This window comes from Lutra lutra, chromosome 2 (assembly GCF_902655055.1).
Source record: "Lutra lutra chromosome 2, mLutLut1.2, whole genome shotgun sequence".
NCBI classification, from domain to species: Eukaryota; Metazoa; Chordata; class Mammalia; order Carnivora; family Mustelidae; genus Lutra; species Lutra lutra.
In genome coordinates this window covers 113,226,057-113,249,468 of record NC_062279.1, presented here as the reverse complement: position 1 = coordinate 113,249,468, position 23,412 = coordinate 113,226,057, and the positions used below count along the sequence as shown (strand labels likewise).

General features: G+C 35.4%; 1 protein-coding gene across 16 annotated transcripts in view; it reads left to right on the top strand.

Annotated features, from left to right (window-relative positions):
- Nucleotides 1–23,412, top strand: part of CAMK2D (calcium/calmodulin dependent protein kinase II delta) — a 335,351-nt gene that overhangs the window by 97,942 nt on the left and 213,997 nt on the right. For all 16 annotated transcript variants that reach the window (XM_047718293.1, XM_047718289.1, XM_047718280.1 and 13 more), the window contains exon 3: nt 3,018–3,077. In XM_047718293.1, the coding sequence (XP_047574249.1) occupies nt 3,018–3,077 (60 nt within the window). The remainder of the gene's footprint in view (nt 1–3,017; nt 3,078–23,412) is intronic.

Genomic DNA, 23,412 nt, shown 5'->3' with positions numbered 1-23,412 from the left:
AGAGAGGCAGGCAGAGAGAGGAAGGGAAGCAGGCTCCCTGCTGAGCAGAGAGCCCAATGCGGGGCTCGATCCCAGGACCCTGGGATCACGACCTGAGCCGAAGGCCGAGGCTTTAACCCACTGAGCCACCCAGGCGCCCCATCCTTATACATTCTTATTATAATGTCATTGACTTTTTTTTTTTAAATAACAGTATTTTTCCATGAAAATGTTATTGTGCTGGAGTTAGAAAATCAACATTTTGCTACTATCATAGTAAAGACTGGTTCATGCAGGAATCATCACAGAATGCACAATCTATAGGGGAATTTTGATGAAGACCAGGGTGTTTTCTTGGCCATAAAAAGTCTCACCACATTTTTATTAGTGACAAAGGAAAAATTAAAAGAGAATATTTAGCAGAGAAATTCAACAGCACATTGACCTGGCAATCAAAGTTACCATTTTTGAGAAGCAGTCGGACAGTGTGTACTTCCATATGTGACAGCCGGAGGAGGATAGTGTTCTAGCTGAGAATGCATAGCCTAAATCAAATCATGAGCAAACATCTGACAATACCAAATGAGAATCATTCTTTTTTTTTAAAGATTTTATTTATTTATTTGACAGAGAGAGAGAGAGAGAGAGATCACAAGTAGGCAGAGAGGCAGGCAGAGAGGGGTAAGCAGGCTCCCTGACAAGCAGAGAGCCCAATGCGGGGCTCTGGTCCCAGGACCCTGAGATCATGACCTGAGCCAAAGGCAGAGGCTTAACCCACTGAGCCACCCAGGCACCCCGAGAATCATTCTTTTTAAAAGATAGACGTGGTATTCTTCAAAACTGTCAGGTCATAGAAGACAAAAACTATGGGAATACTCCAGACTAAAGGAAACTAAGGAGAGATGACAACTAAATGCTACATCTGACCCTAGGCTGGATCTGCATTAGAGGGCAAAAACCCTATAAAGGGCATCTTTGGGTTAAATATACAAAATTAACATATGGCTGGTAAAATACTGTATTGATGTGGCATTTGTTGAAGTTGATAACTCTACAATGATTTTAAGAGTATCACAATTTTAAGGTAATATACCTTAAATATACCTTTGGTTCTGAAATTTTAGGGGCAAAAGGGGCCTTCATCTTTGTAACTTACCTTCAAATTGTTCAGAAAAAAATTAGGTATAAATATAAACGTGTGTGTGTGTGTGTGTGTATACCTACATATATGTATGTATTTGGTGTTAAATATGTGAATACGTATACACATACACAGACATATATACATACATAGAATATAAGTGATTTTTTAAATGGGTAAAATGTTAATAATAGATGTATCTGAGTAATCTGTTATATAAGTGTTTTTAGTACTGTTCTTCATATTTTCTGTAAGTTTCAGTTACTTCCAAATAAAAAGTTTAAAAATTAAATGCAGTAACTTATGTTAATGTAATGGGTTCATTATTTTTTTAAATGAATTAATATATATTTAACTTTTTTTTTTTTAAGTTTTGTTTCTCATAGAGTAAGCATGAATAGATCTAATCCATATGAATAAAACTCTTTGGGGTCCTTGATAATTTTTAAGAGTGTTAAGAGGTTCTGAGACCACAAAGTTGGAGAACCATTGGTATAGACTGTGTGGGTAGTTAGGTAAGGGTTCCTCTCCTCCTTTTAAGGCTATTTTATGACTCTAGTTAATGAGAGCTGATTTGGTAGATGCCACTAGTAAGTTAACCTCTTTATGCCTTAGTTTTTATAATTTTAAAATAGGGATATAATATTGCCTAATAAAATAGGGATTAGTAATATTAAAATAGGGATATAATAATTATTATATATAATATATATAAAACAGGGATATAATATTTATAATTTTAAAATAGGGATATAATATTTAAAATAGGGATATAATATCCTCAGAGGACTGTTTTAAGGTGTAAGTCAGGTGTCTATATAAGGCTCTTAACTATTGACCATTCTGCAGTGCTGTCTTTATTGGCAATGTGTGTTCCTGCTCTTTATTGCTTCTTTTTGTCATTTATTATTATGCTTTGGCCAGTGATTTTGGTTCTAAATATATGCATAAGAACCACCACAAAGAAACCAAAGAAGAGTATCAGATAGTTCATAAACTGCAAGTTTACAGTGGTCATGCCCCTTCAAAGAAATGATTAGGGAAACATAGAAGGGTAAAGATGAGCAAGCAGTTTGGGATTTTTGGAAGTCTCTGATATAATAAAGAGCATAATAAACCTGGGAAGGGGGTGCCTGGGTGGCTCAGTGGTTTAAGGCCTCTGCCTTCGGCTCAGGTCATGATCTCAAGAGTCCTGGGATTGGGCCCCACGTCAGGCTCTCTGCTCAGCAGGGAGCCTGCTTCCCTTCTTTCCTCTCTCTCTGCCTGCCTCTCTGTCTACTTGTGATCTCTGTCAAATAAATAAATAAAATCTTAAAAAAAAATAAATAAACCTGGGAAGTTGGACCAACGATTGTATGAAGAATAGTTGATAGAAAATATGACTGGACAGGAAATACTTCTTCATTGGGGACAGACTGGAACCATACTTAGCACGATTTCCTTGGTATTTCAAATTCCAGATAGGCATTCTCTGATTAAATGTGTATGTGTATATTGGGTTATTTAAGTTGTTATAATAATATATACTTAAGGTAAAGAAAGAATACTACTACTTTGTGACATTTTCCCTGTTTTCTCAGCCCTGTCTAAATTCAGCTCTATTCTGTATCTCAGTCTATCAAGCATCAAGCTAATGAAAAAGAAAGGAAATTAGATTTTTAAACTATATTATGTTCACCTAATTGCAAATTATCACTTTTTTTAAAAAAACAAGTGTGGCTTTATTCTTTTCAACTTTTTCTCTTTTACAGATAACTATAACTGTTAATATGATAAATTATCACTTTTTAAAAGATCAAAAGATACATAAATGTAAAGGTTTTATGTCATTTCAGTATGCTATTTTATTGTCTTTTAACCTTCTTTCCTAAGACTTGTGATTTGTTTTTTTAAACAGATCATCAGAAACTGGAAAGAGAAGCTAGAATCTGCCGTCTTCTGAAGCACCCCAATATTGGTAAGGAAATCTTTTCAATGTATTTTAAATGTTAATGTTTATGTTATGTATTTTTTAACCACAACTGTGCTTTAGTAATATTACTTTAGTGATATAGACTGTTTGCAACTTTTAAGAAATAAGTTCCTAATTTTTGGTTTTGGTTACATTTGATTCTTTAAGCGTTTTTGAAATGTTTTTCAAAAGGTAACAGTTAATGTACTAATACTTTAAAAATAGTATAAAATATTATTGAGTAGTGCTTTTATGTGTCTTCAAGGATTGTTCAGCTGCTGCTGCTGAAGTTTGGAGAGACAGAATTTATGTCATTATTTTAGTCAGCTAAGTTACTTTTTACCTATCCTGCAAGTAGTTTTTCGTATAGTTATTGATTTTCCTCCAGAAACTAGTAAAATTATTTTACTCTGTTATCCCCCATGAATTATGAAATAGCAAGATAATGTTCAAAATAAAAAAACTGATGAATATAAGAAAAATAGAAGAAACAAAGGAAAGAAAAAGAATACAAAGAAAAACAACGAAAAGAATAAGAACATGATTCTGTGTTAGTGGTGTTGATTATTTTAGATCAATGTCACTGCCCCAGTTCTGTGAGTTTTATTGTCAGCCAAATTATTTGTCATGTAGAAGTTGTGAGAGAAGGAGTGATAATGCAGTAGAATTTCAAAATCATTCACTGAGAAAGTTTATAGTTCTTCTGTTTTTGTGAATGGGACCATTAAATTTCTATTCCTGACTTGAAGTTTCTAGCATCCTGCATGTTTCTTAGGTTCTTAAGTGAATGAATGGACACTACCAAGTAAATCTGGAGCATTAACAAAGCAGCAGCTGTCTAATATGAACCTTCTGATTGGAGAGAGAACAACTCTGAAATGTAAATCTACCTCTTTTTCAGTGTTTTACCTGATAGTCTTTGGCATTTCTTGGTTGGCTATCTTATTTTGCAAGGGCTGTCATAACAAAGTGTAACAGATTAGATGGCTTTAACAAAGAAATTTATTTTCTCATAATTCTGTAAGCAAGAAGTCTGAGATCAAGGTGTTAGGGTTTGTTTCTTCTGAGACTCTTCTCCTTGGGTTGATAGAAGATAGATGTCTTCTCCCTATGTCTTCATGTGGTCTTGTCTCTGTTGTAAATTTTTCTTCTTATAACAGCACCATCATATTGTATTGGGGTCCACCCCAATGACCTCATTTTAACCTAAATGCCCTTTCAAAGACTTCAAATGCAGTCACTTTCTGAGATCCCAAGGTTGAGACACAATTTTGGAGAGACAATATTCAGTCCATAATATTGGCTAATAAGAAATTATACAGTATGACCCACTATGGTTCAAAGAGCACTGTTCTTGCTCAGGTTTAAGATAAAATGGAATTTTTGTTTGGTTCACTTTGTTATTCTTGTGAAGAAGAGTTGTTTTTTGTTTTGTTTTTAATCAAGGTCTTTCTGTGAAACTCTGCTTTTGGAGAAAATAAAACTGGTTGTCCTCATTTCCTCTAGGAGACCAAAGTCAGACATTCTAAAGACACTCAAACTAAAACAAGAACAGTTTTCATTTTGAAACCCCATGCAGAATAACCTTACTAACAAAGGGGAAGTTGTATACTGGGGAAATTTCTGAAGATTTTTGACATAGACAGCATCATTAACACACTCTGACACTACATATAATTTTTTTCAGTGGTCCATAGCCTCCAATGCCGTGGCTTTTTGGTCACTTCACTTGAGATTTTCTTCCATCTTTCAAGATTTTGGGAGTACAAAGTATCTATAGAAATTTCAGGTCCTGAATTCCAAGATCCATTTCTAATCACAAGAGATATTTTGTAGTGATTCTGTACTGCAAGATGGGAATCAATAGATTAAACTAAGACACACTCAAAACTTATAACAGTGGCAAATTACTCATATTATTCATTCACTCAGCAAGGTCATTTTCTGGGAATACAATAGGAATACAGCAGACCATTATACCTGCCCTCACATAGATTGCATTTTTGGGATAGACAGACAGTAAGCAAAGTATAGGATGTTATATTGTCATAAGTACTGAGGGGGAGAACAAACAGGGAGTGGAAATTGGTTTTGTTGGGGGATTATGATTTCAGATAGTTTGGTAGGGATGACTTAATTGAGAATGAAATTGGAATAAAGACCTAAAAAAGAACAGGAGGAAACAAGTCATTTGGCTTCCTGGGGCGGGGAGCATCAACAGATAGAGGAAACAAACAGCCTGTGTAAAAACCCTGAGGCAAGAGTTTGCCTAGTTGATTCCACCAAAACTTTTTTTCTAATTGGAGAAATGCGGATGAATTATTTTTCATTCTACCTTACCTTAATTGATTATCTTAATTAATCTTCATGTTATGCACTTTGGCAATGTTGTATTTACTCATATGAAGAGAAATGATTAAACACCAATAGTAGTTGTCAAAAAATAATAAGCAGCAGTAAACAAAGGAATGGTTTAAAGATAGGTGCCATGATGGATATCTGATTATCCTGGAGAGCAGGGTCGAACAGTGCAGTAAGCAGAGTGCTGCTGCTCCTGTTTGTCACACTTGGTTAACAGCTTCACACGAGTCACTCGCTGGTTCAGTAAACTGGTTCAGTTTACTCGGAAAAACAGCATTTGGTCTTGATTCTCCTTAAATAGATAAAGTGATATCCAGTATGAGACTCTTACTTCTTCTTCCCTTTCCTCCATTCTGTTATGTGGTAGGTTATCTTAAAATCTGCCAGGTTTTAAAACTTGAAGGAAGGAAATACTACTTTGGACAGTTTTTCCTCTGGTGAAACTTTTGCTTGTTACTTTTTTTTTTTTTTTAAATGTGCCTTTCTCTTCGCACAGAATCAATAATCTGGGAACTTGCAAGTAAAAGGTTTCTCTTGGAGAAACACATAAGCCAATGAAAATTGGTAATTCATAAACCACTTTTTTTTTCTTTAGTGTTTTTTTAATGTTTTTCTAATTTTCAAAGTAAAACACAGTGGAAAGTTTGGAAAATACAGTGATGTTTGAAGATGAAACCAAAGGAAATGACTTTTAATATTTGTTATATTCATTTCTACCTTTTGTTGATAAATCTTATGTTATAACTTTCAGTATTCTCTTCTACATATTTTCATACCCATTTAGGTAAACCATGAAAACATAATTTTAAAAATTATCTTAATAAAATTTATTTAGTATCGTGGTTATTGCTGGCCATGTTCTAGGCTCAACACGCTGGTGATGAAGTAGTAATCAAGAGAAATAATATCTCTGCTTACCCAAAGGTCATACCCTAGTGTGAGGAGATAGGCCATAAACAAATGACCATCATTATAATGTCATAGAGGTTAGTTCTCTGCAGAGAAGTAAAATAGCATAAATTGACACCAGGGGATTGGGTGACTACTATCAAAGAGAATCAGAATCAGATACCTGTTTAAGTCAATAGACAGATTTTATTCAACATTATTGTATTAGGAGGAAGAGCTGAGCTCAATTCCAAATACAGCAAAGACAACTGGGGATTTATAGCCAGGGAGCAGAATGAGAATTGAAAATTGTTGAGAGGAGATATCAAACGTAGGGGGATTCTTCCTGAACTTACTAAACTACTGACGAGATTCTTGTTAAAGGAAGGCCAGAGGTTCAGTCAGACATCAAGGGTGAGGGATGAAGAACTTGATCAGATGTCAAGGGTGATCACATATCAAAGATGGAAGGATGACTTTGTAGGATTCTTTGCTAAGACTAACTTAGGCAGGTTGAGTATAGGGCCCAAGAAAAGGCCTAGTCAAAAAGAGGGCTCAAAGGAGCCTGCCTAATTTTGGGGATAGTCTTTGTCACTACATTGAGTGGCTTGTCAGGCAAGATATGTCTGCAGGCATCATATTTAAATTGATATCTAAAAGATAAGAATCCATCAAGGAAAAGCTCAGGGAAAAAGGGTTTCAGGCAGAGTAGATTTCTCCTGTTAGAGAAAGAGTCAGAAGATTGGCGTGTAGCCTACCATGAGTGAACGAGAGAGAGTGACCTGAGATGGGTCAAAAGGATAGGTAGATGCGTGATCACATAGGGCATTGGAAATCAGGTTAGAGCATTTAGGTTTTATTCTAAGTGCAGTGGGAAGCCAGTAGAAGAATGATAAGCAAGACTGCATCATCTGATTTGTTCTGCCTGGTGTGTGTAAAATGGATTGTAGTCACATGAGCACAATCAGAGATAATAGTGCCCCATTAGTTTCATTAGAATCCAGTGTTTATCACCCTTGGCTCCATCTTTTCGGTAAGAATTTAAATAGATCCAGACTGACCTCTTTTCTGTGTGCTCCTCATAGTCCATGGAAAGTACCATGCACTTTTTGGCTCAACAAATTTGGGAGTGCAGGCAATTTCCTAAGCAGCTCCATCTTTGCTCTGTCTTCAGAGGAGCTAGACAGACTATTTTGTTTGAGCCCCAAATGAGAAAGATTATAGTTAACCTTATCTTGAGGTGTTGAAGCAATTTGGCAAAAAGATCTTACCTCAAGCTTCTATTAATCAACTTATTTTTTATCATTATGTTTATCCTTTATTTTAATAAAATGGGATTATTTTCTCTTGAGTTATAAACAGATATGTGATAAATCAAATAATTTGAGCTATATGTTAGCATATCCAGTAAGTGAAGGAAAATAACTTTAAGGCAGTGAAATAAAGTACTTGAGGTAATAGCCAAATTGTTCTCAAAATTATTTTATATTTCCACTGTTTTTGTGCTTGATTTTTGATAAGCATTATTACTGAGGAATTTTTTTTTTTTAAAGATTTTATTTATTTATTTGACAGAGAGAGATCACAAGCAGGCAGAGAGGCAGTCAGAGAGAGAGGAGGAAGCAGGCTCCCTGCTGAGCAGAGAGCCCGATGCGGGGCTCGATCCCAGGACCCCGAGATCATGACCTGAGCCGAAGGCAGCGGCTTAACCCACTGAGCCACCCAGGCGCCCCACTGAGGAATTTTTTAAACCTATGGCAAAATCCAAATAACTCAAAACAAGAGAAACTAGGGAGATCAGGCAAAACGCTCATTTAATGCAACTGTATAAATCTGAAAAGAAGTGGGCCAGGAAAGGAAAAGAGAAAATATCAGGAACTTTGATCTGATTCATCTGAGGTTCCAAGGGAGAAGATAACCACTTATTCTTTATTTGTAAGGAGATCAATATTTGAAACAACTTTTCAGTTGGTGGGATGATAAATTTTGTGGCTAGGCTATCCCATTCTCTAAAGACCTGAATTTACACTTTGTGTAGACTTCAGAAAGAGCAAGACAGTTTTTGAAAGTGTAAGGGAACATTTATATTTGTAGAAGATCAATATCTCCTTTGTAAGGTGGTAAGCCTTTTAGTGAGTGATATGGCTCAGTGAATCCCAGTAGCTAGAGAGCTAAAGGAAGGGCTATGTGCCTTTAATAAAAAGGATCTAGTCTGCTCTAGTGCCCTAGGCTTCTAGTACAATGAGTTAACCATTCTGAGATCACATCATAATATCTTAATGATTATCACCTTCCTACCAGCTCTCTCAGTCACTACACCAAAACACATAAACACACTCATATATTGTTGTAAGGCATAATAGATAAAGACATGGTATTAATGGAAAAGTCTATAGACTAAGTGAACTCCACTTTATTCTGCTTCCGACACTGGATCTGTCCAGTGAACTGCTGAAGCATATTCCATTTGCTTATTAATGTCTAGTTGCTCTCTTTGTAAAGCAGAGAAAATATTTGCCATTTTATTTTCTTAGAATTATTAGGGAGAACTAGGTAGTTCATCTTTTTGGTGAGGAGTTAATAAACTTTGGAAGATACTTAATGTAAATAAACAGTTGGGTAAATTATTAAGGGGCATTACTTATACCATATACTGACTAATTGATCATTTCTTAATGTCTAGTAGCTTTTTCCTGAGAGATATATACTCAACAGTGGAAAAACATTTCAGAAACTTTTATGTATCATTCATATATACATACATATATAGTCCTATATATTCATATATCCATATATATACATATATATATAATCAGAGAATCACAATATTGCAGTAACAAAGATCTTATAGTCATCTAGTACAAACTCTCACATTTTTCTTATAATTGAGGAAACTAAAATTTTCTGTACCTATATGACTTATCCAAAGTCACAGTTCTTTAATGATGTATAAAGAGGTACTCATGTTGAAGGGAAACTGTGCAGCAGCAAGATTGAAAAGGCATTGGTAATCATTTTCCCTTTTGAGGAGAATTTTGAAGTTGTTTTTGCTTCAAATCAACCCTCCCCCAAAATAGGAAAAAAAACCACAGTAAGTTAAAAACTTCCAATACTAATAGAAGAAAAGAAAACTTTGGGATAAGTAAAACCTGTATATTCTGATACAGAGCCACATGTTCCATAAAAATATACCTAACAGGTTTTATGGTTTGACATTTATAACAATACATAAAGTTCCATATGCTGACAGGTAGAGATTAGAAAATATATAAAGCCTTTACTTACTATATAAGCAGGTTTTCCATGTCCAGGAGGGACATAATTTATGGCATCTAGGATATACATAATTTCCTTTTCCTAAAATGTGAAACTGGAAGAACCCTTAGGAATTACCTAAATCCAGCCTAGATTCTGCAGATGGAATTTTGGAGGTTTAAGTAGGAAGGTAATGCCCAGGGTCACATGCTGATCTCCAGGGGGATTAAAAATGCACAACTTGTTTTGCATGCAGTGTTTTTCCTTTTCCCTGACCTTAGGAGGCCTGGTGTCATACCATAAAATTAATATTTTAACCTCAATCTTAGATCTCCCTATTTTTTGCAAATAATCTATGAGTTAAATATCATACCTCTAATTTTCACAAGACAAAATTCAGTGATTTTTGTTTGTTTTTTTGCTTTTAACATTTTACCTTTTTGTTCTACTCTATGTGCAGTCCTCTTCCAGGTTGCTAGAATTTATAAGAAACCGCTCTAATCATATTATATAGACAAGCTTAAATTCAGTAAAAACTTATCTTAAATATTCCCAGTAGTTAGTTATCAAATGATTAAATTGCCTTTTATGTCTATTGCTACAATATTTCAGTTTTGAATCATTTGAAAGAGTCCTATGGGAAAGGAGAACAGAGTTAGTGCAGAGTAAATGTTAATTGATATGCTGAGAGAACAAAGTTAATGATTTCAAATGACACTCAAGTCTTTTTCAGTGTTATGAAAAATTGAACAACATTGCAAGAAAATGATACTTAAAGTTTTTCTTTGTGACCTCCCCCATTATTGACAATTATGCCTAATATTCATAAGTTTGTAATTATACAAGAATAAGTAATTTTTGTTGCTAAACAACTTGCTCTACTGAATTTTCAACATTAGATAAAAGGGTATTTAACATAATTCAGTAGTGAAAAAGCAAGGTACTCTTGTTTTATGTTCAACTTTTGTTTGATTAAATCTCACCTCTTTATCTTGATTATTTGGTGTGAAGGCTAAATTACTTCTCAGAATATCTTACTGTCTGCAGAATTGATTACCCTTTCTTAACAAATGTGAGAAGCAGCACAGAGATATTTTTTCCCAGCAAATAATTATTCTCAAAATTTCTCATTGTCTACTGTAGCTTTTTCTTTTTTTTTCTTTTATTCATTTAATATGGTCCCAGTGATGTACCCTTCATAATTCCTGGTCGAAAGTTAAATTCATCATCACCTTAAGTAAACAGACTATTTAGTAGATAAAATATGTATATAAAAATTATTGATACAAGATAACATTTTAAATTCTCTTTTAATTGATGAGTTTGGATATGAATCCATTTTTATTGACTCCTTTGTAAATAAATTATTTTTCCATATATCAGTGAAATAGCCACTTCCCTGAGTTATATTAGAATCGTTGGATTTCATATGAAACTGTGGAGAAAAAATGATTCTCCTATTACAAATGAAGGACAGTTTGTGATTTGGACTTACTGGATAGAGCATTTTGATCTGTCAATGCATAATACTCAAATATATCCTCTGTTTTATTTTACTAAACCTATTATTTCTATCTTGTCCTGTCTTCACTATGTTCAGGGTAGAATCTTTTACCAGAGTATTAGAAGCTTATAATAGTTTCTTGGGCTCAGAATTGTCCCCTAAACTGAAACTTTGAAAGAAAAAAATAATTCCCAACATTACTAGCACCTTTTTGTTTCTTTACTTGCTTGTGTGGCTGGGGCTATACAGAATCTACTCTCTACTCCCTTACCTCACCCTGGGTAAGAAAAGCTCATGTTGCCTGGAAATGCTGAAAGGAGCTGAGGAATCTCTTCATCACTTAAAAATCATTGCTCTCTCCCTTTCTTTTGATGGTTTTGACAATAAAAATAAACTTAGATATAATAAGCTATTGTGTTAAGATTTGAAAAAGAGCTGAATAAAAGAAAAAAATTAGGTTGGAATTCTAGTGAACTTTGTCACTACAATTAATAGCAGAGCTGTTAACTGTGTTATCAGATACTAATCTAAATGTTTTCCATGCATCCAGACTTTTAATCTTCAAAACAAACAAGTGCCATTCTTGTCTCCATTTTGCAGACAAGGAATAGAAAGCCCAAACAGGTTACAGAGTCAACTAAGATCAGACAGCTAGTAAGTAGTAGAGTTGAGATTCCAGCCTGCACAGCCTGGTATCACCATCCATAATCTTCAACACCACACTGTGTTGCCTTTGGTTGTAGAACTCTGAATTAGTCACACTTATTTAATAAGTGAAGAACATCCAGATTTTATGAAGATTGGTTGTAATAACAGCAGACTGTTTTCCTAGAGATATTATGTAATTTTACTGTTTATTTCTAGTCCTTACTCTAAGGGGAAATAACATAAGATTATTGAAACACTTAAGGAAAATACAGATATTATAGAACTAATTATATATATATATATATTTTAAAGATTTTATTTATTTATTTGACAGAGATAACAGGTAGACAGAGAGGCAGGCAGAGAGAGAGAGGGAAGCAGGCTCCCTGCTGAGCAGAGAGCCCGATGTAGGACTCGATCCCAGGACCCTGAGATCATGACCTGAGCCGAAGGCAGCAGCTTAACCCACTGAGCCACCCAGGCGCCCTAGAACTAATTATATTTTAATGACAATAATTTTCAGCGTCTTTGTGCGAAACCTTTTAAGTGGTTGTATCTGGCCCTGAATTAATTATTTACTTGCCATGAAAGACTACTTTTTACTCTCTTCTTATTGATGGGAAAATGAATGACAAATATTTGTCAGAAAACAATGAAGGTTAAGGAAACAAGCCAATAACAGTAATTGATGTGTAACATATGACAAATTTTTAAAAAAGCTATTCTTTAAATTGTAGAAAAAAGATCAGGATATAACACTTGTGAGATGGTAGATTTCTAAAATCAGATAAGCCCTTGGAGTTGTATGTTATGTATATGGGGGGAGGCAGGTGTTTTAAGCAATCATTGCTTATAGCTTATTTTATTTATTTAGTTTTGCTTGTAACGTATTTTAATAGAATACAGAGGGAATACTAATTTAGAGTTTTGAGATAACTTTTGAAAGTATAATTTAGAGTCCAGTTATAGCATTCATTTCTAGCATTTGTAATGTAAACCATGTTTTAAAGTTGCCACTTTAGGGGAGGTAACTCTATATTCCTATTACTTATAAATTTGAAAATAAGAATTCATTCTCTCTTAAAATGTTCCACAGGTAGAAGTGTTTGCTCTTTGTATTTGATTTGCATCTGCTTCACAAAAACTTCCCCAGATCTAATGAGCTTGCCATAGAGTAATGATTATGTCAGATTATTGTTTGATAGATTCATTTTGATGATTATTTATTTTAAAAAGCTAATGGCTTATGTTGAAGAAATTAGGTACATACAGTTATATGACTTGAATTCTTCCTTATTTTTTCACATTTTGTACTTCTGTAGAAATTTATAATATATTTCCTTTAAAATAATAGAAGTTATTTGGTAAGATTTTGTTCACACTATTGAAGTTCAGTAGTTTTTGCAGTTTATTCTTTAAATATTACTTTCAGCTTTTAGTCATGAATTTATTTTATAGATAGTTCAACCAAAGGCTTAGTATAAGAAAAATTTCTGTAGCCTACAATGTTAATCACTGAAGTAGATGGCAATAATTTTTATGAGTCTATTATTTTGAAGTGTAGGAAATCTTGTCTTTCATTTGTTCTGCTCAGAATTGACTTATGAAAATTGGAAACAAATTGTGTAAAAACTTCCCTCCCATAAGTATATCCTGAATTGTGATTTCCTTTGGTATCAGTATTTTTGCATATATAGATGAGTTTACATTGGATATTTGTTAAAAAACATACACAACTATGCTTTAATTGTTAATCTGTTTTTTCACTAAGAGCAGAGCTCTCACTTTCAAATTAAAGTGGCGAAGCCTAGTGTTATATTTTAATTAGATCTGAAAAATTTTTTAAAGATTTTATTTATTTATTAGAGAGAGAGAGCAAGCATGACTGGTGGGGAGGAGCAAAGGAAGAGGGAGAAGCAGGCTCCCCCCTGAGCATGGAGCCTAATGTAGGGCTCAATCCCAGACTCTGGGATCATGAACTGAGCTGAAGGCAGTTGCTAAACTGACTGAGCCACCCAGGTGCCCCAGCTCTGAAAATATTTCTTAAAAGCTTATGAAAAATATAATAAAGAAAATATACCGATTTAGTTTCTTTCTACCTATTATTTTTTCTTCCAGTTTCTTAAAACAATCCATTGGATTAGTCTTTTTTTTAAATCCACATTTGATTTCAGAATTAAAGAATAATACCAGCCTGGGTAAAGGTAAAATGAAAAAAAGATGAGCAAAATGAAAGTATATATAATCTGCATGTTGACTTCTATTCCCAGTGATTAGTATTAAGCACTGAGTTGAATACTGCTAACTCTATTGGAGTTAAAATACTGAAAGATCGTTACAAGGATGAATAAGCCATAGTCCTTGATCACAAGTTCATGATTTTGGAGGGCAGATAGTTCTGTGTATAACTAAAGTATAATGTGGTTATGTACTTTAATGATGCTATTACCAAGGTGCCATGAGAGCACTAAGGAATAAACTGAGAATTTTAATTGAAATAAATTGGATAATGAAAAGAATTTTTGCCATAAAGAAGTAGGTATTGTACTCAATAGTGGTGAAAGAAAGACAAAACAACAAAAGGAAAAAATCAGTTTTGAAAGTTCATGTTACATTTGAAGAATGATAGAAAATCAGAATGACTGGAGTAACTGGATTTGCTGGCTATAAATCTTGAATTATAACAGAGTCTTTTGACTTTTCTGTGCTGAAGTGTTTGATCTCTAATCTTTAGAAATGAGGAATTATTAAAGACTTATTTATTTGACTCATATGATTTTATTGGTTTCTTAGGAAAACAGTTTTTGCAGTAATACACATGACTTTCTGGAGTCAGGAGAAATTTGTGTTAAAAGAGTATTTGAAAGTTTTTATATATAATTAATTTATATATAAGGCAAATGATGAATTCCTGAACCATGATTATATATTGAGGCAATTAATTTAAATATAAGGCAAATGATGAATTCCTGAACCATGATAATGGGAACAGAGATGGCAAGAAAGGTAAAGATACTAGACATATGGGGCTGCCTGGGTGGCTCAGTGGGTTGGGCCTCTGCCTTTAGCTCAGGTCATGCATGGTCTCAGGGTCCTGGGATCGAGTCCTGCATCAGGCTCTCTGCCAGGCGGGGAGCCTGCTTCCTCCTCTCTCTCTTTCTACTTGTGATCTCTCTGTCAAATAAATAAAATCTTTGAAAAAAAAAAAGATACTAGACATATTGTGAGGGTAGAATTATGAGATCTTGGGCAGTAGTTAAATTGTGATAAATGAATAAGCTAGAAAGTGGTTTCTCAGAGGTTTTCAATTTGGGTGACTGGAGAGATATTGATTTTATTAAGAGTAAGGAACAAAGTAGGAGAAGGTAGTTGGGAGAAATTAGAAACTTAGTTGATTTAAGAACATGCTGACATTAATTTTTTAAAAAAGATTTATTTATTTAATTGAGGAGAACACAAGCAGGAGGGACAGAGGGAGAGGGAGAGAGAATCCCAAGTAGACTCTAACCTGGGGCTCAATCTCACAACCCTGAGATCACGACCTGACCTGAAACCAAGGGTTGGAGGCTTACCCAACTGTGCCCCCCAGGCACCCTAATGAAAATATTTTTTAAAGATTGGGAAGTACCTTATAAGGTGGGCCAGGGACAAAGAGGGACAAAGAAGGAACAATAGAAATAGCGAACAACATCCATAAGACCCTGATCATTTACTTTTTGCTAAAAACTCTTAGCTTTTCCCCATTTGGGCATTCCTCTTCAGGATGGAAGTGGTTGGCAATGGTTATGACCATCCCTCCTAGGCGAAGAGAATGTAGCTAGATTTTGGTTTTGGATCCTTTTTTTTTTTTTTTTTTTTCCATGCAGGAAATAAAGATTGTCAAGTTGGATGCTCACAGTATCTTTTGAATAAATAAGATAGTTACTGTACCAACTTTATTGCCTAACTGTGGCTGAACATTTCTAGAATGTTCCCCCACATTCTATCAACTAGAGTAGGGCTCACTTTTCATGGATCTCTTGTGCTTTAGTGAAACATATATCTTTTAAATGACTTAGTAACTTGATAATTACTTTAATTAGGATATAGCCTATTTGACTTATGTGTGGGATACTGCATAGAGAGAGTGTGAATATGTATTTTGGAGACATTTACATGTAGGAGAGTGAAAGTGGATAAATGCACCCAGCATTGTATTATGAAGAGGGTCAAAGATAGGTGATCACTAATACCTAGTTATGAGGAGCATGAAAATGATTTTTTAAGAACAATAACAATAGTAATATTCTTAGATTATTTTTAATCTGAATGTGCTTTAAAACAAACATAAAATATATAAAATTTTATTTTGGATGAAAAAAGGAAGTTACATTTGGGGACAAAATAGTATAAAAATAATAATTTAAGTTTCATTTTAGCAATAATATTTTAAATGTGTTGATTTTAGATAGGCTTATATCAGTTTTTGCTCTTATGTCTATAAGGAAAGGACCAAGATTATGTTTGCTTAACAGGCTTAATTTTTGTTGAAGCTATAATAAAATTACTATATTGAAGATCATATTTTTTCTTCCAGTTGCCATCCCCCCAATGTCTCATTTAGAAACTGGTAGTACCAGATACATATTTAAACTTATTTGCTGGAACTTGACAAGAGAAGAACTCTGAGAAAATATGGTTTTCAAATGTCTCAGATTTGTATTCTCATATCTGTAGGTTATTCCAGTGACCTTTTCTTTTGATATTCCTTTTATAAATCCTCCCTTTAAAATTAAATTACATCTTCTGGTCACTTTCTAAGAATACATACATAATATGGACAAGAATACATTCATAAAATGAGATAAGGCCACTCCCCTTCCCCCACCCCCAAAAGCCAAAGAACCATTGATTTAAGGTAGGTTTTCAACCTTGGGAGATTTTGTAGCATTTACTCTTTCCTCTTCCTAGGGATATTTTGGCACTATGTGTTTAGGTCATTTGAACTGGAGGTGTCCATCTGGCATCAGTCCAAGAGAGGCCACAGATGCCACTAATATCCTATAATGGATAAGATAGCACCTCACAAGAGTGAATTATTTGGTCCAAAATATTAATAGTGCTGAGATTGGGAAGGCCTGATTTAAGGTAACAACAACAATAACAACAATACAGCAAAGAGCTAGACTACTTGGTTTAGCTCTGGACCCAGGCAATTTTCTTATATATATTAAGAAGAAAATAGTCAATATGTCCCCTTAAATGAAGGACAAGTAAGCAATGACACTTATATAGACTATCCTGTGAACAGAGATTTCTAGAATATTCCCTTTTAACCAAAGAGTAGAAAAATAAAGAACGAGTTTAAATGTCAGCCAAAAATGAAATGAAGTCACAGATTAGAATATTGGTGTTTCTTCCTAATCATTGAAAAAGGATATTTATATTTTTAAAGTTTTTTTTTTTTAATTTAAAGTGAGGAGTAAACTAGTAAACTATTTAAATTAATATTGAAGTAAAATGAGGAGAGTATTTCCCAAGAATCATAAAAAGAGAAGTAATTCTCTGGGAAATAATTTTATCTTCATTATGAATCATTTTGATTTTATTCTTTTTGGATCTTGAACCTTGTTCAGATAAATTTTTTTATCTGAACATAGATTCTTCTTATCCACAAAATTGCATTTTAACACCAAAGATTCTTCTTATCCACAAAATTGCATATTAACACCAAATTTTTCATGTAGTTTGAAATATTTCATAGACTAGTAGAGCCCAAATATGAACCATTCTCCATAGATTCCAAATTAAAATGGAACAAACCTCATTTTGAGGAAATATAGTTCAGTGATCTCTTTATCCTAAATGTGATTCTCACGTTAGTCTTAATGACCTTGTAATTCACGTAAAAAGATTTACAAGTTTCTCTCCACTTCCACTCCTATCTTATTAAAGTGTGCATTTTGGGTTGGGGAGGTAGCCTGATTGTAGAAGGGAGAAATACCATCTAGCTCACTTGGTATTTAAACTGTTGGACTGAGGCACCTGGGTGGCTCAGTTGGTTAAGTGTCCATCAGCTCAGGTCATGATCCCGGGGTCCTAGGATCAAGCCCCAAATTGGGCTCCCTGCTCAGCGGGGAGCCTGCATCTCTCTCTGTTCTCCCCCGATTTGTGTTCTCTCTCTCTTTCTGTTGTTCCCGCTCCCTCTTTCAAGTAAATAAATAAAATCTAAAAAAAAAAAAATCTGGGCAGAAACTGAACTAAACTAGTCTTATATTTATTTATGCCTATTTATACTTCTAGATTACTAACATACCCCCCCATCCAAAGAATTTGTTAAGAAAATGAATAATCTAGTGCACCTGGGTGGCTCAGTCGTTAAGTGTCTGCCTTCAGCTCAGGTCATGATCCTGGAGTCCTGGGATCCAGCCCCCCATCGGCTCCCTGCTCCAGGGGAAGCCTTCTTCCTCTCCCGCTCCCCCTGCTTCTGTTCCCTCTCTCACTGTGTCTCTCTCTGTCAGATAAATAAATAAAATCTTTAAAAAAAGAAAATGAATAATGTAACATTTTGGATATGTATCTAGTATAGAGAATAAACTACTTTTGACATAGTTTAGAAATATCTAATTAAAGCAAAGCATAGAAATTGCATTGTAAGCAGAAGTTAACCTAGCATAGACTGGTGCTGACATATGCTAATTAAAATCCTTTAAAAATCTGTTTATTGGAATGCCTGTATGGCTCAGTCAGTTGAGCATCTGACTTTTGATTTTGGCTCAGGTCATGATCTCAGGGTGGTAAGATGGAGTCCCACATTGGCCTCAATGCTGGGCGTGGAGCCTGCTTAAGATTCTCTTGCTCTCCTTTTCCTCCTTCCACCCCCCCCCCCCCAAAAGAAATCTGTTTTTAAAACATATTTTACTAGGCAATTTTGGCAAGCCTGATTTCTTCCTTCCATCCTAAAGATAATAAAATTTATTTAAATAAAATAGATCATTTAATCTTTTAAGTAATTTGGGCAGGTCTTCTCAGTTAATCCAAATCAGTGACATGTCAATGTAGCAGTTGCAAAGCATCTCTCAATAAAATGAAAAGAAAAAATGTAACTCTCCCAAGGTTTTTCCAAAAACTAGAAAATGTTATTTTTTGAGACAGTAAGTGAAGGGGCATGTTTATATTGTAGTTACTTGTTATTAATTTGGGAACATTTTAATGTTTAGTGAAGTGGCAAATTCCACTTAGTTTTAACAGGATTCTTCTGGTCACTGTGAGTCTGACCATGTCTCTCCTCAGCTCAGAAGCTGGTTAGTGTCTTTCTATTTTACTCAGGGGACAAGTCCTAGAGCCCTCACAGTGGTCTGAGGTCTTAGACAAGGCTCACCTGCCCCTTTCCCTTCCTGATCTTAACTCTTCTTCTCTCCTTCTCACTTGCTCTGCCCCAGCCCCTACGGGCTCGGGGGAGGGAGAGGTTCCTGATCTGTACCCTGTGTTCCTTCTGAGGGCACTGCTCCCCCTCCCCAACAAGGATGCTGGCTCCCTTCCTTCAGGCTACTGCTCAACTGTTACTTCATCCAGGAGGCTTTCCCTGAGCCCTCTGCATAAAAACGCAGCCTTCCTCCCCAACCTGCCCACCACCTACCACCCACCCATACTCCCTATCTTCCTTCCTTTATTTTTTTCTTTGTAGCCTTTATCATGATACTGAATATTTACTTGTTGATTGATTTTATACTCATTAGCTCTGTAAACCCCAATGAAGGCAGGGGCTTTGCTTATTAACTCTATCCCCTGTACCTAAAATAGTGTTTCACTGAGTCTGTGCTCAATAAATAAATGTTGCAGCCATTAAACAATACATGTTAAACAATAAGCATATTTTTACTACATGTAGATAATCTGAAGGGGAACAAACTCTTCTATTAATGTAATTGGAAAAAAACATATACATTTTAGCTTATGACACAGCTGTTTTTATTCAAGCAGAGGGTTTGTCTATAGAACTTTGGTTTTCCTCTTGTTAAAATGAGTATCAGTGGGCTAGGGTAAGCCCATACTTAAACAGACTACAAAAACAGGAGAGCAAACAGAGCTTCTACCTGGTTTGGAAGATCAACAAACCATATGAATTAGCATACCTCTTTTTAACTGCGTGGTCTTCCTGAACAACCCTTATCACTTAGTCTAAATTCCCATCCTACTGACTGGAATCTTGGCCCAGACCCCACTTGGGGTTTCCCACACAACCTGGCAAATCTGACTCATCTTTGTTGAGTGTCAGGGTCACTGTCACTTTTATCTGGCCCATACCTAAAACTGTCAGCTGCTTGCCCACCTTAGGGAGCATTTTAATGATACCCAGGAAACAGAACTATACTATCAATAAATGTCACCAATTTTTTTTCTTTTGCCATATCATCTACAGATTTGGTTAGTGAACCTCATTCTTAGACATTTATGGGATATTCCTTAGTTTGACTGTTCCACACTTCAAAGCCAATGCCTATTGTTTAGACAAAATTGCCAAACTTTTGAGTAAAGAAAGAAGGTTGGTTGTCAGTGTAACTTCTGCTTTTGTAATGGGCTTGTCCTGTCCTCACTAGTTCTTTTGGCCTTGCTCTGCAGCAAGGATTGGCAAACTTTTCCTGTAAAGCACCCAGGAGTAAGTATTTTAGGTTTTGCAGGCCATGCCATCTCTTGTCCTTATTTTCAACTTTGCCGTTGTAGCGCAGAGCAGCCACACGCTTCATAAATGAGCTTCTAAATAGTTGCTGCCCACCTATTATGTCTCACCAGCCAACTACCACACATGCCTGACTTACAAATGTCAAATTCAGTTTACAACTTGAGCTGATATCACTCAAAGCTTACCAGTTATTTTTTTTTTTTACTTGAAAATTGATTTTCTGTTTCAGATTACATCTGAATTTACATATCCATGTGCTATCTCCAAAATAACTTTGAGCCCTGACTTTTTCTCAGGGTGTTATCTTTTCTGCTTATTCTGATATTGTTGAGGTATTTTTTCTTTTTGCATCTAATCATCCCCCCTCACCCCCTGCTGTCCTTCCCAAAACACCCTGAGTCTACCAGTCTACCTCTTATGAATGGCCTCAGTTGAGAATTTGCCTTTGTTAATAATGCAAAACCATTCTGACCACAATAGGTATGAACTAATTTTGATATAATAGAGGAGCCTTCCTATAAGAGTATAGAAGAGGACATACTGTATTTATCTTCATTTACAAGTATCTCGTAAGGAAATCCCTGTATTCTTTAAATCTCTTTGCTCTTTTGGAGCTGACATGGATCTCCTTAAACACCCTGCCCAGTTTAACCAAAATGTGAGCCCTCATGGGCAGCCTGATAATCCTCAGACAGGGCAATATCCTTTGTCTCCATTTTGAACATCGGCACCTCAGATAAAACAGAAATTTCCCCTGGTGGGAGAAAATGAGCAAACCACATTTAGGCACAGAGCCATTTCAGTAGGTTATCAAGATGGTCAGTGGAAGGCGAGACTTCTGGTTTCCGCTGCTAACCCTGGGAAATACTGACCCACTCTCATTTACTTATTTGTGTATAAATGTCGACTGTGAACTGCCAGCCATGGTGAACAATTCTTACTTTGTGTCGACAACTTATCAGAATTCCCTGGTTTCAAAAGACCATTAATACAGTCCCAGACCCTGTCCTACTGCTGGTAATTGATACTGCTGACATAGCTCTTGTTTTTTGACTTGTTCTTTCTGGGCGTGGGACTATTTGTTCTACACATTTGAAGTCTGGGCTCATGAGCCCCCATGTGTAACTTTGCAGACAGCCCTGCTTGTGACCTGAAGCTGTGATAGCTTTCTTTGGCCTTGACCTTCCATCCTCCAACTTTCCACACCATCCTCTGCTTTCTTCTCTGTACATTAATGCTACTTGCCCTTGCTACCTGACTTACTTCTAATATCGTGGAAGACAAAATTATCCCATTCCGCTCAAAGTCACATATTTTTTAGACATATATTTGAATAGATATAGATTGAAGAAATACAACTGGTCTTTTGAGAAAGATTTTCACTTCTGAGGATTTATTTATTTGATTGTCTAATTTCTAATCCTTGAGTTATAGAAAATTCCTGCTGTGCCTAATATAATTTGATTATAGATCTGTTTATAAGTGATTTTGTAATCTGCTTGGGTGTTCTCTTTTTCTTGTTCATATTTTAAAATTATATGTCTTTTATTTTACATTTTAAGTTTTTATTTAATTCTACTTAACATACAGTGTAGTGTTGGTTTCAGGTGTAGAAATTAGTGAATCACCAGTTCTGTATATCAGCCAGTGCTCATCACAGGTGCACTCCTTGATCCTCATCACCTATTTCACCTGACCCCCCCACCCTCTCATTCACATTTTTTTAAATCTTTTTTTTTTTTAAGATTTTATTTATTCATTTGACAGACAGAGATCACAAGTAGGCAGAGAGGTGGGCAGAGGGGCGGGGGCGCAGGCTCCCTGCTGAGCAGAGAGCCCGATGTGGGACTCCATCCCAGGACCCTGGGATCATGACCTGAGCCAAAGGCAGAGGCTTTAACCCACTGAGCCACCCCGGTGCCCATCTCATTCACATTTTTAACCTTATCCCTATGTTTATTTTGCAAACTGAAATCCATTGTCTAAATACTTTTCATAATTATGCCTAGTGTTATTTTAATATTAATATTTAATTAAATACTAATTTAATATTAATGTTTAATTTCCCCAACAACTACTCTTTAGATATTATCCTCTCCATTTTTTGATTCAATTCAATAGATATTGAGCACCTGCTATCTTCCTTGTATGTATGAAGCAGCTCAGTCTCAAAGAGATTAATTAATTTGCCTGAGGTGACTTAGTTTATGAAGGGTGGAACCAAGATTCAAATACATTTGTTTGATTCCAAAGTTCACATTTCTACTATACAAGCCTTCTGTTCCTTACTTCCTCTTCTGCTCAAAGCTATGTGAGCTCTTTGTACAGCTGCATTGCTTTTTATTTAAATAAAGCCCTCGGATATGGCCTACATGGCACCAAATATTGTTGACATGTAACTTCCCTTGTGCAGGAAGTTCCCATTTGCACATGAAAATACTCAACAGTTTAAAAGTGCATGCAGTTAAGTGCCCAAATTAGATATACAGAGGACAGAGTCTCATGTTGTCTGTGGAATGTTTTATGTAGGATATTGGGCAGATTTGAGCACCTCTAAGGACAAGATTTGAGGGAACAATGCTTTCCCCAAACCATAGAAGTTGAAAGGAGTCCTTTCTAGGGATATTGCTGGGTAATCATCCTTCTCTATTTAAAAAATTATTTAAACAATCCGTTATTTAAGTAATTCTTCCCCATTTCCTTCTCACTGAATAGTTGTTTGCTTTTTTAAAGAAGCACTTTGTTTCTATTTCCTCAGCTTAGGCATTCAGGCTTCTTCTCTTATGTTACAGTGAAACTGCTTTCCTCATGGTTAGCAGTCACCTCCTTGTTACTAAGTTCAGTGAAACCTTTTAGATTCTGGTCTTACTTGATCTCTCTGTAGTGGCAAGTGTGAGTCATCTGCTTTGGCTTTGGTAACACATTGTGTACTCTAGATTTCTTCTTTGTTTCTAACAACTTATTTTCAATCATCCTCAGTTCTTCCTTTGTCTGTCTCTTAAATCTACCCAGAACATCTCATT